Below are 16,259 nucleotides of genomic sequence, written 5' to 3'. Positions count from 1 at the left end.
GAGAGAAGAGAATACGATAAAATTTGTGATTTGTTACTCTATCTGCTTTTTAAATACAGATCTTTCAGCAATTGTGAGCATGCATGGATGGCACACCGTTACCTCCTAATAGTAATGATCTGTTCTCTTTTGCAGGCTGGTAGTGATGGCGAAAGCATAGGAAACTGTCCTTTTTCTCAGAGGCTGTTCATGATTCTTTGGCTGAAGGGCGTGGTATTTAGTGTCACAACAGTTGACCTGAAGAGGTAAGGAATACTTGGGTTTTCTGAGAAGCAAAAGTACAATGTTTGGTGTAACAAATGTTTCTCCGGGGTTTCCAGATCTTGCATGGCTTATTTTATGAAATTTCAGAATGCTAGGAGGCAGCCTTTACCTAAATGCTGCATTCATTGATGGCTATTTGTAAACATCTGTAATTGAAGAGACTTTGAAAGTTTCTCTTGACTTTGTGAAATGATGCTCTTCTCCTGTATACCTAATAACTGACATGTAGTCTCTTATATCTGAATATTGAGTCTTATTAACTTGAGACCCTACAAGTGAAGACTGCTGGGTGAGTTTATTGGATCAACCAATCTTTGAACAAACCTCCAATGAATATTGGATAACTGTCCCAAATCATATATAGCCTACTCTTAAAGATTTTAAGATAATACTACTTTGCAAGAAGAGTAAAACCAATATGAAAATATCTGTCCTTGAGGTAAATTTGAGTGAAGTGGATAGAAGTACAAGGTAAAATATTCTGCCTTTGTATAGCACTTGTTAAATATGTCATCATGCTAAAAGTCACCTGAATTGTAACTTCTGCATCTATGAAATGAATACCACAGAGGGTAAGAAGGGCCAAACATGAACTCGGGAATCTCAGTTTCCTAAGTCTGGGTGTACTCTATTAGAAGTGGAAATGTTAAATTCAGCAGAGCCCTTGTATTTGTTTTCAGTGTGAAGTAATGTTTTCACAACACTGGTGTAGTGTTAGTCACTTAACTCTCTGGAGAGAGGGGAGACTGCTAGTGCTTCCAAACCTTATTTTCAGAAATAAAGCCAATAGAAATATACAGTGTTCTTCAGAGAATGAAGCTAGGAAAATGTGTAAGAAAGAAATTACTCTGCTAGACTTAACCTCCTTTTGTAACTTTTTTTGAAGAGGACTTGTATGTTGTTTTTCATTTTTTTTTCTCTAAGAAATAATCCTGCTTCCCAGCCCTTTTGACTCTGACAATACAGTTTTCCAATTGACAGATGCTACCTAATTCTGTGCTGGTTGCTTCAATGCTGGCAACTAGTGTATATATTTACATGTATAATATGGCTGAGGCAGACCACTCGAAAGCAGAGGGAAGAAAGCAGCCTTTGTGAAGTGTGCGTGTATTTGTAGCAGCTTAAGGATTTTCTCTGGCCTCTTACTGCAAATATAATTGTTGCTGTCAACATATACAAACCAAATACATCTTCCATTTAGCACCAGCTATGGTTTGGAGCTTGTGCTTAAGTAGTGTTTGTAGTTGTGGACTTTTTATTTCTAATGATGGCATACTTAACCTATTGCAGTTCTCTCTGAGGAAAAAAATGAGAAGAGAGTTGAAGGAACCATTTTATATTTCGAAGTGTTAGTACTGGTGAACCAGTCTAAGAAATGCCATCAAAATGCCAAAGATTCTTGTTGAATTGGCCCTATTTGTGTTCCTTTGACAACTTTGAATTAATTGGCTGGGGGATGTAAAAATTAACTTTTTAGCATATAAGTTGGTTGCGGATGTTTAAAACTGTCCTTTCTTACCAGAAGGGAAAGCTTTTTCTCTGCTTTTTTAGCTTGGGGATGGGAGAATACAAAATAGGTGCAAAATTCAAAAACTGCATGGGAAAAGATCAAATAAACTCCGTTTTGCTACACTGAATGAATCCTCTGGTAAAGGAAAAGAACAGCTACTAAAGTCACTTCAGATTTGAATAGATGTTGATAAAAACCTAATTCCTCTTAGACTTTATTTAAAGCTTCAGAAATGCAAATTCTACATTCTGGGTTATCTAAGACTTGGCTGTGGTGTAATGTAACTTGTGGGATGTCAAAATTGGCTAACTGTTCAAAAAAATCTTGTATAAAACACTTCCATTTTCCATGAGCATTATCAGGCTGATGATAAGTACTGGAAGTTGCCTTAATACTTCTAAGATCGTCACAAGAAACTTTTACAAGTACATTATTCAAGCCGATTACTCTTTTCTTGTTCCTGTTATAGCAAAGACACAGATATGTCGAAAAGCTGGGTTCTAGTGTTTTTATGCATCTGAATTTATTTTGCTAGCCAAAAAACTGTGGGTTTACTTGCAAAGCATGTTTCTGCCTCGTAGACAGTGTAACTTCTATACAACAGTAAGGCAAATTCTGGCTGTTTTTGAGACTTAAAGGTCGTGGTTGGGTACAAAAGTTCACAAGTAAGTAACTTGGGACACATAGGAAAAAATGAATCTGATTTGACTGACTTTCTATGACATGTTTTTCCCTTCCATAATTGCATTAAACATAGTACTGTGCTAACAAAAGAACATTTAGCAGTTCTCAATTCTACTCTTAATAACTTTGGAGACAAAAATGTGCACATAGGAAAACTAAGTGGGACATACCGCCCTTTCAAAGAAATCATGCCTTTCTTGCTGCTGTGTAGTCAGACAGAGGCTTTATTCTTTCCCTTCTCAGAAGCAGCGTTTCAGCGTGCAGAGCTTTGGCTTGTTCTGGTGACTAGAGCAGGGTTGCAGTGCATAAACCATTTGTTAGGCTTGTAACAACATTCAGGGCCAGCTTGCATTCAGCTAAGTTTTGAAATCCAATTTTAAACGTCTTGATTGTGTGGTTTTACAATTATGTTGAAAGACAAAGATTGAATAAAGGGATTAGTAAATATTAAAGACTGCCCAGAGGTGAATGTAACTTCAGCTTAGGGACTAGAGATGGGGTGTTTTTTCCTGCTGGCATTTTTTCTGCACATTATTCTCCAGACACTCATTGCAGTATTCATGTAATTTATGTATCATTGTAGAGCACATTGCAGCTGGCAGCTGGCTTTTGTCTGATCTTCAAGAAATTATCTGAACACTAATTGCTCTTCTGGTTTGTGGCAGAGCCATGATATGTTTATGGCTTAACTCTGATGTTGAGCAGTTTGTCCATTTAATTAACTAGTGATAGCCAGCTACTTAAGTATGTGGTCCTGCCACCAAACACTAGAGTAAATATAGGGACAGGTTTGATACAAACATGACTAACTCATGGAATTGTTTTGAGTGGCTGTAGAAGGGGTGTTTTGTTTTGAATGTCTTTTTTTTTCTTTTTTACTGCCCAGTTTTGTCCCTGAAGTAAACTTCACTATAGGGTTTCTTTCTTTTTTTTTTTTTTTTTTTTTTTTTTTTTTTATTGCCTTCTTGTTTGGACTTTAAGGGAAGTGATGCTGTTAGCCTTTTAAGGATATTCCAGTGCACTCCTGGTGCTCTAAAGACTGTGGCTTGTATGTGGTAAGCCCGGGTTTGTTTATGATCTACTGGCACGAGAGGCAAACTGGAAGTCAGACCCCTGTGTTATGTCTGGGCTTTGGCTGTGGGATGTAAATCTCTACTTTTTTCTTTTTTCTGAAAGATACAGGTGACCTGACTGGAGTGACCAGAGGGGTTAATAAAAGAGCTCCGATTCTTTGGGAAACTCTTTTTGGATAGTTCGTTAAACTTGTCTGTTTCTGAAGTCAAGCCTTCCCTTTGACTGCGTTACTGCAAATCCGGTGGTCTTGCCTGTGTTTGTTTTTAAAATAACATTCCTTTTGAGGAATTTTATCTATCCAACATGCAGAACTGGAAGAGAGCCACAATGACTTCCTGTAATTGTTGTGGGTTACAAAGCTGTATTTAAATGAAGTGTTAAGCTACTTAAAGCATTAACTGATTACAGACTTTAAATCCTGAAAGTAAGAGAGTGATGGCAATTTAGTGAGAAATGACTTTTGGGAAGCTTAAAAATTTATTGAAAATTATTACATTTATTAAAAAAAATAATATCTACCTTCTGTCACATGTCTAAAAGTAGTGTGTTTAATGTTCCTGAGTGCAAAAATAAGTTAATAATTAGTTTTACATACTCATCCAAGTTTTTATGTCCCAGGTGCTCTTTGGAAGTCTGTGCTGCTCTGCTGCTGCTGTCTCCCCTGCCCCCAGCTGAAAGGGTTCAGCTGTGAGCAGGCGGTGAAACTCTAACGGGGTTCCTAATTCTGTAAGAACATGAAAGCCTACGTCTTCACAGGCCAAACTTGCTTGCTTAACAGAGTTTGAGTGCTTTCCCTAAAAACACTGCTTCCTCATGCTGGCCTGGAGGACCATACGGCTAGCCGGTTTCCCTGTCCAGTTTGGCTAGGGAGGTTTCTTGGACTGTAATTTCATTATAAAGTTAGTCCAGTTGTAGGATGCCTGGTGCTGGCTTAGAAATGTGGCTGCGTGGGGCAAAGCCCAGAACCAGTTCAAGGGTTACTCCCCCGTTTGGATTTGTTCAAACAGTAACAAAGGGGCAACTTTATCTTGGCAGACTTCCTACTAGATCAGATAGCATCTGCTGCTCCTCATTCAGCACAGCACCAGCAGAAGGTGGTTTTCACCCTGTAATGTATGTTCTGGTTAACTTGATAGAAATGTAATTGTATGCTTGCGCCTAATCTGGATTCGCGTGTACTGCCAGATGCTGGTACGCTGCGAGATTGTCTGCGGCATGAGCAATCGCTGTTCTCTAGAATGCGGAAAAGGTCTTAGAAAAATCAACGTTCATACTTTGGAGCAGTCGTTCTGGGCTGCCGTCAGTAGCTTTGTCAAAGGGAAATTTTAAGTGCTGCTCCTGAAGAAGTGCCAAGTAGTACTGAAATTTTACTTCTACTCGAGTTGAGACAGTTGTACTAGCATGGGGGTAACTAGTATTGTGATGGTTTAGCAGGGAAAAATTGGCCACAGCTTTTTAGGTGATGCTTAGGATTTTATAGCTTGCAGTAAATCCACTTCCCGTTATTGGATTAACTTCAACTTTTTATCTGGTCCTACTGATGAAACAGATATCAGAGCTTTATGCTGAGGGGAGTAAATTATGCATCTGGGGTGAATGACTGGGTCGGTGTATGTGTGCAGCTGAAGTGCAAGGCTTTAGGCAAATGTCTGCAGTGTCATTCCTTGTCGCTATAGCATCAGGGCCCAGCTGGAGGGAAAAATACACTGGCTTAGGTTGATAAGGATTAGTATAAAAGGAGCTGGAGTGAATTTTGCAAAAGCGAGAGGTATCACCAAAACTGGCTTATGATTTAGAAATGTTTGAGTACTTTAAGCTTGATTCTGTGTTTCTCTTGTCTAGTCATGCTAATGTCAAAAATTCTCCTCCCCTTGCCCAAGTATGCAGCTTTTAGGTAAATTTTTCACTGGAGGAAGTTTTGATCTTGATTTTTAAATGTGGTTTTTAAGCATCTGTCACCTTGCCTGGAACTAGAGCCTATGTGCACATAATAGATGGTTTATACATTGTACTCTCTCACTTGCTTATTTCAAGAGAAACTCTGTGCGAGGGGTTAGGATTATCATTGATCTCAGATTATGCTATTTTTAAACTCTGTACTGTAGGCCTTGGGGGAGAGACTGTATGCCTAAAGGAGGGTGGTATATATATTCCCTCCAACTGCACTCTTCAGCACTGAATCATTAACCTGAGATGCAACCAAAAAGGAAGGAGGAAGCAGTATTTTTTAAACACTTTAACTGTTATCGAGGAAATATTAAAAATGCTAATCAAATCTTAAACTCTTTTTCAGAAGACTGGTGATATCTTTTTAAAACTGTGAAGTTTTGAATTTCTGTTTATTTGAAACACCATAAAGAGACAGACCTCAGGCAGGGTCATGGATGTCTTAGCTTACCTTTGTGTACTGGTTTGTATTTCACTGTAGAAAACCAGCAGACCTTCAAAATTTGGCTCCAGGCACTCATCCACCCTTTATAACTTACAATGGTGAAGTGAAAACAGATGTGAATAAGATTGAAGAGTTCCTGGAAGAAGTTTTGTGTCCTCCCAAGTAAGTGTTAAGATGATAATTTGGTTATTTGTTAACAGTTTCATTTGATCGTCTTACCTTAGATTAGAGGGTGTGCTCTGAGAGAGGTTTCCTGCGTTAATTAGTAAGTTCTTTAGGGTTAATAAGCTGAAGATTGGACTTTGGTAATAGCTTGGAACTCTGGTTTGTCATTCCTTTCGTTCCTCCAGCTCCCCTATTTGTATATTTAAAAAAATATTTTCTTTTAAAGATTATTTTAAAAATTGTCCTTCCTAGACTCCTGTTACCCTGTCACCCTTCCTATACCTGCGTTTTTCAGACTAAAGTACATTCACTTTCGATAACTGAGGCAGGCTGCCTTAGATGGTGTGTCCAAATAATGTAGCTGAAGATGTCTGCTGTGCAAAACTTAGTCCTGACTCAGTCATAAACCACTGTGGAAATCTATTTTAAGGAGATTTGCCGTGTCCTTTATGAGAGCTTTATTGGTAGCCATGCTTTTAGAAGTAAGGTGGTATTTCAGTGTTCAAAAACTGGTCATTTTCTTGTTCTCACCAGAAATATTACTGAACTTCATGTTTCATGTTAAATTTTTTCCCAGTATTCCTTGTGTAGCTTTCTATAAGTAGATGGACAGCTGCTAATTGTACAAAACTGGTGATTACTAAATGCAAATTAGAAGTAATCTTTTAAAAATACAGCTCTTTCATACGAGGCATAATGATGTGCCCTGGAGATTGAGTCTTTAGTGTTTGGAAATTATGATGGGAAATCCTGAACAGCGTTTGATATAATTAGACCACACAGTGCAAGTGTGGGATGCGTTCAAGTGCTCTCTGAACTCTTGGCTTCCTTCTCCCTCAACTGGCAGGCAATGGCAAAATTCAGGCACTGCCTCTAGCAGACTGAACTGGTTTTGTCTTTTTAGTGTGGTAAGACTTTGCTTTTTCCTTACAGGATTTGGGGTCCATGATCTTCTAGGGCAGCTGATTTTAATTTAAACAAAAAAAAAAATCTGGTGAACAGAGAAGTAAATGGACAGGGGTATTAGACAGCTATCTCTTTGATCCCTAACTGTATTCTTGTATGTAGGACTGTGTCCTGCCCTTTGGCAGCCCTCTGCTACAGCGAGGGAGCTTGCTGCTCTAGCCATGGACTGTTTCAAAGACTGCTTGGAATATATGCCTGATTTGGAAAGAAGAAATGTGCTTTGTTATTTCCCTGAAAAATGTTTTTGAAAGTGTTGGGTTGAAAAATCTTTCACTTAGTGAGAGTGTGCGATACTACATGTGAGCAGTAAATCTTCCAAAGTAATCTGAAAATGAGTAAATTCGTAAATGAACTTTTTTTTTGAGGTGTTTCATGCCACTGAATGTGATGATCATCGTTCTGCTGAATGTGCTATAGATCTAATCCTTTCTACTTTTTAGGTACCTAAAGCTTTCACCAAAGCATCCAGAATCTAACACTGCTGGAATGGATATATTTGCCAAATTTTCTGCATTTATCAAAAATTCTAGACCAGAGGCTAATGAAGGTAGGTTACTTGGGGCCTGTTTCATTGTCTTGTGTGGTCAATAGCAGTCTTGTGTGCTGTTTTTAGAGCTGGTTCTTGCATTTTTTCTATTCCTCTTGTTTGCCCTTTCAAGGTTAGGGCAGAATATGATAGTCTGTTTAGACAATATTGTTGTTATGTAAAGTAACTTCAAGGGAAAGTCCTCAAGAAGCTGTTCCGTTAAGAAAAAAATCTTCAGATCACTTTTGCAATACGTTAAGCAGTCTCGTCTTGCAGTCTTAATGTCATGGGCAGATATTCTGAAGAACTCCTGAGGATCACATATACAGTATAAAAGTGCACTATTTAGCCTGTGTTCCTCTTCTGTTATGGGACCAGCTAGTGGTGATAACTGCTTCTGACCAGTTTGATACAATTCTGCAACATGAAGATTCGCTATGCTATAAATGCTGTTACTGCTCATGTGATGATCGGCTCTGACCCGCTCATTACTGGAGCACTTGAGAGTTGTAAGCTTCAAAAAAGCAAACACATTTGTAATAGCAGATCTTGGGTCTTATGTTGCCTACATCAAAGTCTTCCTTTATGGGAACATGTAGGTTTTAATCCTTTGGAGCAATAATATGATGCAAGAATTATTAGTATGCCTTGACACAGCAGTCATGAGATTCCAGCGACATGCTGCAAATGCTCATCTGTTACTGGATGCCGCATGCCATGATGGCTTCATCTGAGCAGGGAGGGAGGGACAGATGGCTTCTGGCGATGTCCTGTAAACTAGCCCAAGAATGGCAGTGCATTTTGAGAGGTTGCCTTGGGAGAGATGCAGAGTAAGACTTAGGGGGTTTTCTCTGCGAGTTGGTCACCTTCCTCTTCAAGTTCTTAGTCTCACATGTTGAAATACTTGTGCTTAAATCTGTTAGCTGTGGAGAGCTACTTCAGGTTTCTCTGCCATCAGACAGCTGAAATATTCATATCTCTTCCTGTTGACAGAAGTTTTCAGTCCATTGCCTTGGCCTTAATAAGTGTATTATAGTAGGTGCATTTCTTGAGAAAGAGACACATGTAGAGTCTTAGTGATTTCTTAAGGGAAAGTGTAGAGGCATTGCTCCAAAATGTTACCAGTAAGTTGTGTAAGAAAGTTCCAATTTACTTTTATTTGACAAGACTTCTCTTTGTAGTCAAACTAGTTCTACAAATATGCAGTACAGTGACTTTCTCCAGTGCTTGACTGCTGACTTTTCCCACCTTTTTTTTTTTTTATTTCCCCATCTTCCTTGCTGCTGTTATAAGCTTTCAGTCAGAGTATTGTACTTCTGGAAATGCACAACACTTTATAGTTTAAAAAGGTCATTGATACAGGTCATTAATGATGCTTTTAATTCTCAGTGGTGGCAGTGGGGTGCAATTCAAAGCTAAACCTGGAAATGTGCTTTCCTTCTGTTCTCTATCTTGGTGTCATTATGGGAGGTCTCTAATCTAAATCCCTCCTGGGGCAGGTGGAGGTGACTGTTGTCCTAATCAGTGTTCTGCTTTGTTTTTCTTTGGTCTGTTTCTGTTGATTTCTTGTTAACACCCTTTAAACTGTTCTGTAACCCCTTCCAAGGGGAGGTTTGGAGATTTAACTTGCAAACTGTGAAGCTGTAGCAAAGTCTGCATGCTGTGTATTTAGGTGAAGGTTACAGATGCTTCGCTGAACCATAAAGAATGCTTGCAAATCTGTGAATTTTGCTTGCCAGTTCCAAAGGAGTAGCGAATTCAGTTATCTGCTTGGCTATTATTTAATGAGCTATATGAAACTGCAGTACTGAGCAGATGTCAGACAAACTGAAAGACAGTAATGGATCAAGAATCTAGTCCCCTGCTTGTACCCTTCTAAGTCTCTTTAAGCTTGTATTTTAAGCAGAGCAATTCTTTCCACTTACTTTCTTGCAGTAGGGTATTTCAGTGGGGTGTGCACACACTGTAAATTTCCCTGGCGTGGAAACTTCCCAACACAACAGCCGGTCACAGCTCCTGAACTGAACAGTGAGGACTTTGAGGGCCAGTGTTGTATTCCGTGCAGAGTTTGTCTTGTGCCCCAGTGGCCGAGTTTCCTTCCATGTGGTGGAAGGCCTTATTGCACACTTGATATTTGACCTTTGTTGGATTAACTGCTCCCGTTCAGACTTCTGAGAGAAGCCTAGTTTATCTTGCTTTTTTTAAAGGATTAAGGCCTTTCTATGGAGAGAGAAAGTAGTAGCTGGAAGGTGAGAACGCCTGCTTCTGTGATTCAAAATCTTGAGATCAATAAGAGATAAAGAATGCAGAATTCGGCTTTTAAATCATTTAGTACAAATCTTTTATCCTCCGTGCTTGGAGGGAGAACTTAAGTCATGGAATCAGAATGCCTTTCTGCAGCGTTTCAAATGGAAGGAGGCAAAATACTCGTAAATGTTCAGGCTTACCAAGCACACTTTTCAGTTCTGTGGCATATGCTGCCCTCTGCTGTCTTCGGTTAACCTCCTCCGGTGCAGTCTGCATGTTTAGCTGCGCCAGTTTAGCCGAACATGTGACATTAAACAGATTAAGTTTAAGTGAATGGAAACCCTAGGATAGCTTAATTCCAATTAGTTTAAGCCAGTTAGGAAGAGTCTTTAGAAACTGACATAAGCCACTTTTAAACCAAAAATAAACACTGTGGACAGTCTTTGCTTATTTTAAACTAGTGCAAGCTCATGTATAAACCAGCTTTTAGATAACCTGCATCTGTGTGATATTTAAAGGGCTTTAAAGTTTGCTTGGTTTTTGGGAGCAAAGATTTCGGTTCAGTTTTAATGCTACTAGTGACCGCAAAGGCAGCTCCGGCAGTGGCATTGCCACAAATTGTACTGGGCTTGGAAATCCTTCAGTATGTGCTTTGTTCTGGTGAGCACAGTGATGTGAATTATTTCAGGCAGCCTTAGTAGCAGCCCTGTGGTAAGGGAAACGATTATTCTCCCCGGAGTTCTGGGTAGCTGCATTTTTACTTTGAAAATACAATTCTGGTTTTAACTCCTCTCAGAATGGAGTATCATGAAATTTTGTTTGATTTAGCTTTATAAATGTTTCTATTTCACTTTGTTTCAGTTCTCTGACACCTTATTTCAGGTCTGGTACCAGTATCAGTATTCTAAATAGTAACTTGCTTTGAAATGTGTGTGCTGTGGTTTGGCTTTCTCTCTTGTTTTTAAAACTGTTCCATCCTTTGTAGCCTTAGAACGCAGCCTCTTGAAAACCCTCCAGAAACTGGATGAGTATCTGAACTCTCCTCTTCCTGATGAGATAGATGAAAATAGCATGGAGGATATTGCAGTTTCCACCCGCAAGTTTTTGGATGGCAATGAGATGACATTAGCAGACTGCAACCTGCTACCAAAACTACATATTGTCAAGGTAAATGACTTGTGACGTGTTTTGTGTTGTAACATGACAATGAAGTGAAAGATGCTTATGGTTGATGACGTTTGGGTGTCCATCTCATTTCAACTATATGCAAGTTCCCAGATAAATGTAACTATAGTATTAACAGTACATCAAGTTAGGTGAGAGCTGAATTCAGTGAAGGTGAGAACCAGCGGACAAGCAGGGTAGCAGATGATGTAAGCCAAATCCCCTTTTACTGCACTGGCAAAGTGCTCGTGTGGAATAAGTTGCAACACTTAAAAGAATGAGGTAGTTGAAGGAAAGTGAATGTCATGTGGATGTTGAGCAGATGTCTTCTCACATCTGGAGAGAAGACTGCTCTATTAGTAACAAAGTAAATAGCACAATGCAAAATACAAGGGCTGTAAAAAACCCAAAAACTAGAAGTCTATAAAGAAAGAGGTAGTACAGGATAACTACGGGAGTGAAGATTTGCCTATGTAACAACGGCTTGATTTCTTTTCATTGTCTTGCATGACCTTTGTCAGTTTTGTACTGCAGATGGAGCTACAGATTAAGTTTATGCCTGCGTGCAGAGGTATTTACCTCGTGTGAGGGCAGTAATACAAGCTAAGCGAGGCAGTATGCTGCCAGGTCTGGGCACATCCCAGAGGGGCAGGTTCTACTGAATTTAGAAGCGACTCTGAGCTTACATGTTGCAAGGATAGTATAAGAAGAGAGAGACATGGAATGGAAAACTGGTTTAAGTTGAAGGATATATATTCATAATTTAATTCTTTCGTTCTAGGTGGTGGCCAAAAAATACCGCAACTTTGAGATTCCCAAGAGTATGATAGGGATTTGGAGATACCTGACGAATGCTTATAGCAGGGATGAATTCACCAATACCTGTCCTGGAGACAAGGAAATTGAAATAGCTTACAGTGATGTAGCCAAGAGACTCACTAAGTAAACAGCACTTGCAAAAGAGATGACTTCTTGCATATTCCGTAACAATGCTTCTAACAGACTGCTCTTTTCATATAAGATAGCAATTTTTTTTGCATGAACTTGCAGTTATTCAAAGTTATGGTGGATAGACCAGGTACAGTAATTACCTAAAGTTTGCAGATTTTAATTATAGGCTTGTTTTTCCTTACCTCCTTTCATAGCAAGTCTGAATATCATTAATGCAGTTATGTTAATATTGCACTGGGGTAACTCTAGATTCTTCAGTATGAAGGGTTATCTTGCCCCCGCTACTTTTCTTTGCAAACATTTGGTCCCTGTCTACGAATTGGTCTAGGATACTCTCTTTCTATATGGTACAAGGAATATTTATGTATTTTGGAATTTATTGCTTTTCCAGATGACTTACACACAACTGTCATATGTGACACATTGAACTGTACCTGCTCGTCTATGCCATTTACATGTAGAAGGGAGCTTATTGTCCAAAAGAGCCATTTGTAGAATATTTGGCAACAGTTTTTAAAAAGTTTTTTTTCTTGGATTTGAAATTACAGGGATGATTGAGAATGGACACAAATGTGAAACTTGGATTTGAACGACCTCAAACATCAGGGAAGTTTGAATCTAGGCCTGAATGCTATAGTGGGAAGCTTGCAGTTCAGAGTTAGTATTTAGCTGTGTGTCTTCAAGAGCTTGATGAGCTCAAAAAAAAAAATCAACAACCTACATTTGTCCTGAATTCTGAGTTGCGCAGATGAATAATTATCAGGATGCCCTTTTACATCATGAAACCAAAAGAACCGGATGCTTGCCATCTGTTCACCTTAAAAATTACAAGTGGCTTTCTTTTTGGTAGTTAAGAACCTTTATTTTGTGTAGGTCTTTCTGGCAATATTTACTTAGAAAACCTGTACTGTCATAAACAAAGTACATGTAAACATTAGTGTTCTAGTTGACAGATAGCTACTGTATATGGTGAATAGTAGTGCAATGATTAGTGATGCAAGACCAAACACTTATTGCAGTTAAAGGTGGAATCTTTCTGGGAACTTTTTTAAGCTATTTTTTTCCTGAAGAAAGCTAAAGTGACCTTTAAAGATAGCATTTGCCTTAAATTATATTATACAATTTTCCTGAAAGGAAACTCTTTTAGTTACTCTTGTAAAGCAACGGTGCATGAGAACCTAGTCCTTTACATTGGGTTTATCTTAATTGCTTGTCTGTGTACCTGGACTGCAATTTTGCATTATAATAATCATTGCACTACTATACATAATCTTTTTACAGCAACACTGAGGAATAGCACTACAATTTTTTTAAAAGCAATTTTCAAATATTTCTGAACCAGGGAATAGTTTTCTTGTTTAAAATTAATGATTTTGATGCATGAAATAAACTACTAGGTTATTTTTAGAAGACCATCATAAGCAACTCCAAAGAATGCTAGACTTATATGCCTATTTTTTTGTAAAGATACTTTTATATTTAACTGATTTTAGAAGCTGGAAAGTGCTATTCCTTGTAGGTTGTTCTTGGAATATTTAACATCCTGCAATAACATGAAAATGCTCACGTAAACACTTTTATACACTAATTTTTTTGGTAAGCACTGGCTTTATGAAAAACAGCCTGACTTTTCTAAGCATCCTGCTTTTGCTACTTTATATACCCATGAGGTTAGCTTGACATATACGAGGTAGAGTAAAAGATCCATATTTGTATACATGGCTTGTGGTGCCTTGTCTTGTCTTCCTAGAACTAGAATTCCAATATAAAGGCAATTAGCAATCCTGTTACGTGGCTTTCGAGGACAACCATAGATACATTTAGACCCTATTATGATTTATTACAGAGGTATATAGGCACAGGAAAAAGAAAATTCTGCAGAGCAGCCTGTTTAGGAGGAACTTAATTGTAGCCCTTTTATAATTCCTGTATTCTAATGTCACGTTCTCATCCTGAATAAAGTTTCTCAGCAGTAATAATCCTCTGCAGGGGTTCAGTCTTTGCTATAACGTGACATCTAGAAAGAGGAATGATTTCCTCTCTTGTTGGATAAAAGCATTTTTAATGAACCATAGGGTAAAGAAAAAACCTCATTGGTCTGGTGCTCTTTGCCATTGTATAGTTAACCTTTAAAAACAGAAAATAGGAAGCAATGTAACTGTGGGCATAGTTTTGTTGATTTTTTTTAACTCTACATTGAAACCTAGATCAGGATGGCTCTTGGAAGTTGTTTGAGGTTGTAGTAATCAGGCCTTACTCTTTTTAAAAACAAATTAACCATTGTTTACGCACGTTTCAGTACACCAGGCAACTATGTGCATATGGTCATGAAAACGCTTTCATGCAGTTTTCTAGTGTGCACTGCCTACATATCAATGCACACAAATGCTTAACTTGTAAAATGCCAGGCTTGTTCTCTTTTATAGATAATATATTCTCTCTACTTCTTCGGCAATCTTCAAACAGTTGTAATATGTTATACTCAGCATTAAGTATTTTAATGATTGTGTCTGAAAGCTTGTAAACAAAGTTGAAGCTCTTGCTGTAGCTAATGTATTTCTTATCTCAATACAGTGAAGTATTGAGTGTCAGAGCCTTTCCCTTATAGGTGTAATTCAAATGAGGACCAGGTTAGTAAATTATAAGGCGGTTACCATATGATAACTGTTAACTGTCCTATGTGAAAGAATTTGGTATCTTTCTGGCTTCCTATTGCACAGCTTAGCTGTGTTGTAACAGAAGCTGGCCAGCCTCTTGCTGGCTTCAGCAGAGCCAGGAATCTAATGGAGAGTGAATAGCTTTCACCTCTGTAGGTGATCCCTTCAGATCAGAACAGCTAGGGTGGTGTGTAAAAGGCTTAGCGTCTGGTGTGGGTAGAGCACTTTCATCTGGCCCCAATCACCAGCACTACATTAATTAAAAAACCCTTTCATAAGTATGTAAATTGTTGAGTTCTGTCAACTTGTTTACAATCTGATCTTTAAATGCATTTTTAATTTCATCAAACAGCAATTAATCTACCCCCTGTTTAAATTTAAAATGATGCTTCTAGCCCCTTCTACGATTTAAAAACAGCAGTTATCCTTTCAAGTAGGCATTCCAGTTTGCAAGTTGGGTGCATGTATTAGCATGCCGAATAACTTACTTTATTCTCAAGCTGAAATATTCTTCAATTCCCATTAAAACAGGTGACTCGTGTGTTTCCTGAACACAAAGAGAGAATCCATCATCCTCACCCTGGTTTTGTGTGGGAGCAGATTATAGTATATGCATGATTTTTTCTTAACAAAGCTTTCCTTCTTGAAGAGACTCCTTATGTGTACAGAGCTGCCTGTTGAACAAGAGGCATGTGAACTTCTGAAACAATTTCATGCACTCCACAACTTTCCTGTGCATCTACTGCTCACTGCTGGTCTGTATAAATGTCCCATACGGACAGTTGCAGCCGTGTAGCTTGTACGTTTGTATTTTCCCATAAAATTGGTGTTTTTCCCGCAATGGGCATGTCTAAACTGATTGAGTGAGAGTTGCGTGCAATTCCATGATAAGAAGGGAGATATAATCAAGTTTTTATGCTAAAGTAGCAAATTAGCATTTCATATCAAAGGAGCACAGACATGAATAAATTGAAGATGCTTGAGCCAAACCCACTGATGCCTATCTCAATGCAGAACAAAAAGTGGCTAAGTTCAGTCAACTTTTTTTTTTTTTTTTTTTTTACTCTTTGCTACTCAGAGTACTATCTGAACACATCCAATTAATATTTTCAGAAGAAAGCTTTATCCCAAGTGAAAAATATTTCATCTGCTTCAGAACCTGTGCCACCAACTATTACATTTTGTTTCTGGAGGGTGTAGGGGGAGGATGGGAGAACAGTGGAACAGAAAAGCGTATAGAGACTCTCAAGACAGGACATCTAGAATTGGAGCATTGTATACAGAAATACTTGAAGAGTTGATGCAACTTATTGTAGTTTGCTTATGTCTTTCACTCTCTGGAACATCTTTTACAGATATACCAGTATACTGCTGGCAGCTATTGTTAAAAATAAAATTATATTTTCACTACCAAGCAGATCTTTCTGTTATTTCTGAAGGCTACAGTTTGTGTATGTGTAAGCAATGACTAGCATATAGTGCGCTAAGCTATAGAATGACACTTTCTAGTAATTTTATTTTAAATTCTTGGCCTTCTCTGTTTACCAGTGCCGTTATGACTTAAGGCAGAATGTGTGCCATTTCTTACGTTATAATGGGCTATAATGCTTCTCAACAGAAAGGAACAGAATGAATTGGGAAATACTGGATTCTCCTACG

At 38.4% G+C, this 16,259-nt stretch overlaps 1 protein-coding gene across 1 annotated transcript in view; it reads left to right on the top strand.

Annotated features, from left to right (window-relative positions):
• Window positions 1-16,014, top strand: part of CLIC4 (chloride intracellular channel 4) — a 34,306-nt gene extending 18,292 nt beyond the window's left edge. Inside the window, exons 2-6 of the mRNA XM_064525110.1 lie at window positions 136-245; window positions 5,961-6,086; window positions 7,496-7,602; window positions 10,814-10,995; window positions 11,774-16,014. Coding sequence (XP_064381180.1) covers window positions 136-245; window positions 5,961-6,086; window positions 7,496-7,602; window positions 10,814-10,995; window positions 11,774-11,938 — 690 coding nt within the window. The 3' untranslated portion in view covers window positions 11,939-16,014. The remainder of the gene's footprint in view (window positions 1-135; window positions 246-5,960; window positions 6,087-7,495; window positions 7,603-10,813; window positions 10,996-11,773) is intronic.
• The last annotated feature ends 245 nt before the right edge of the window (window positions 16,015-16,259 follow it).

This window comes from Dromaius novaehollandiae, chromosome 23, assembly GCF_036370855.1.
Source record: "Dromaius novaehollandiae isolate bDroNov1 chromosome 23, bDroNov1.hap1, whole genome shotgun sequence".
In the NCBI taxonomy this organism is placed as follows: Eukaryota; Metazoa; Chordata; class Aves; order Casuariiformes; family Dromaiidae; genus Dromaius; species Dromaius novaehollandiae.
This window is presented reverse-complemented; position numbering and strand designations above follow the sequence as displayed.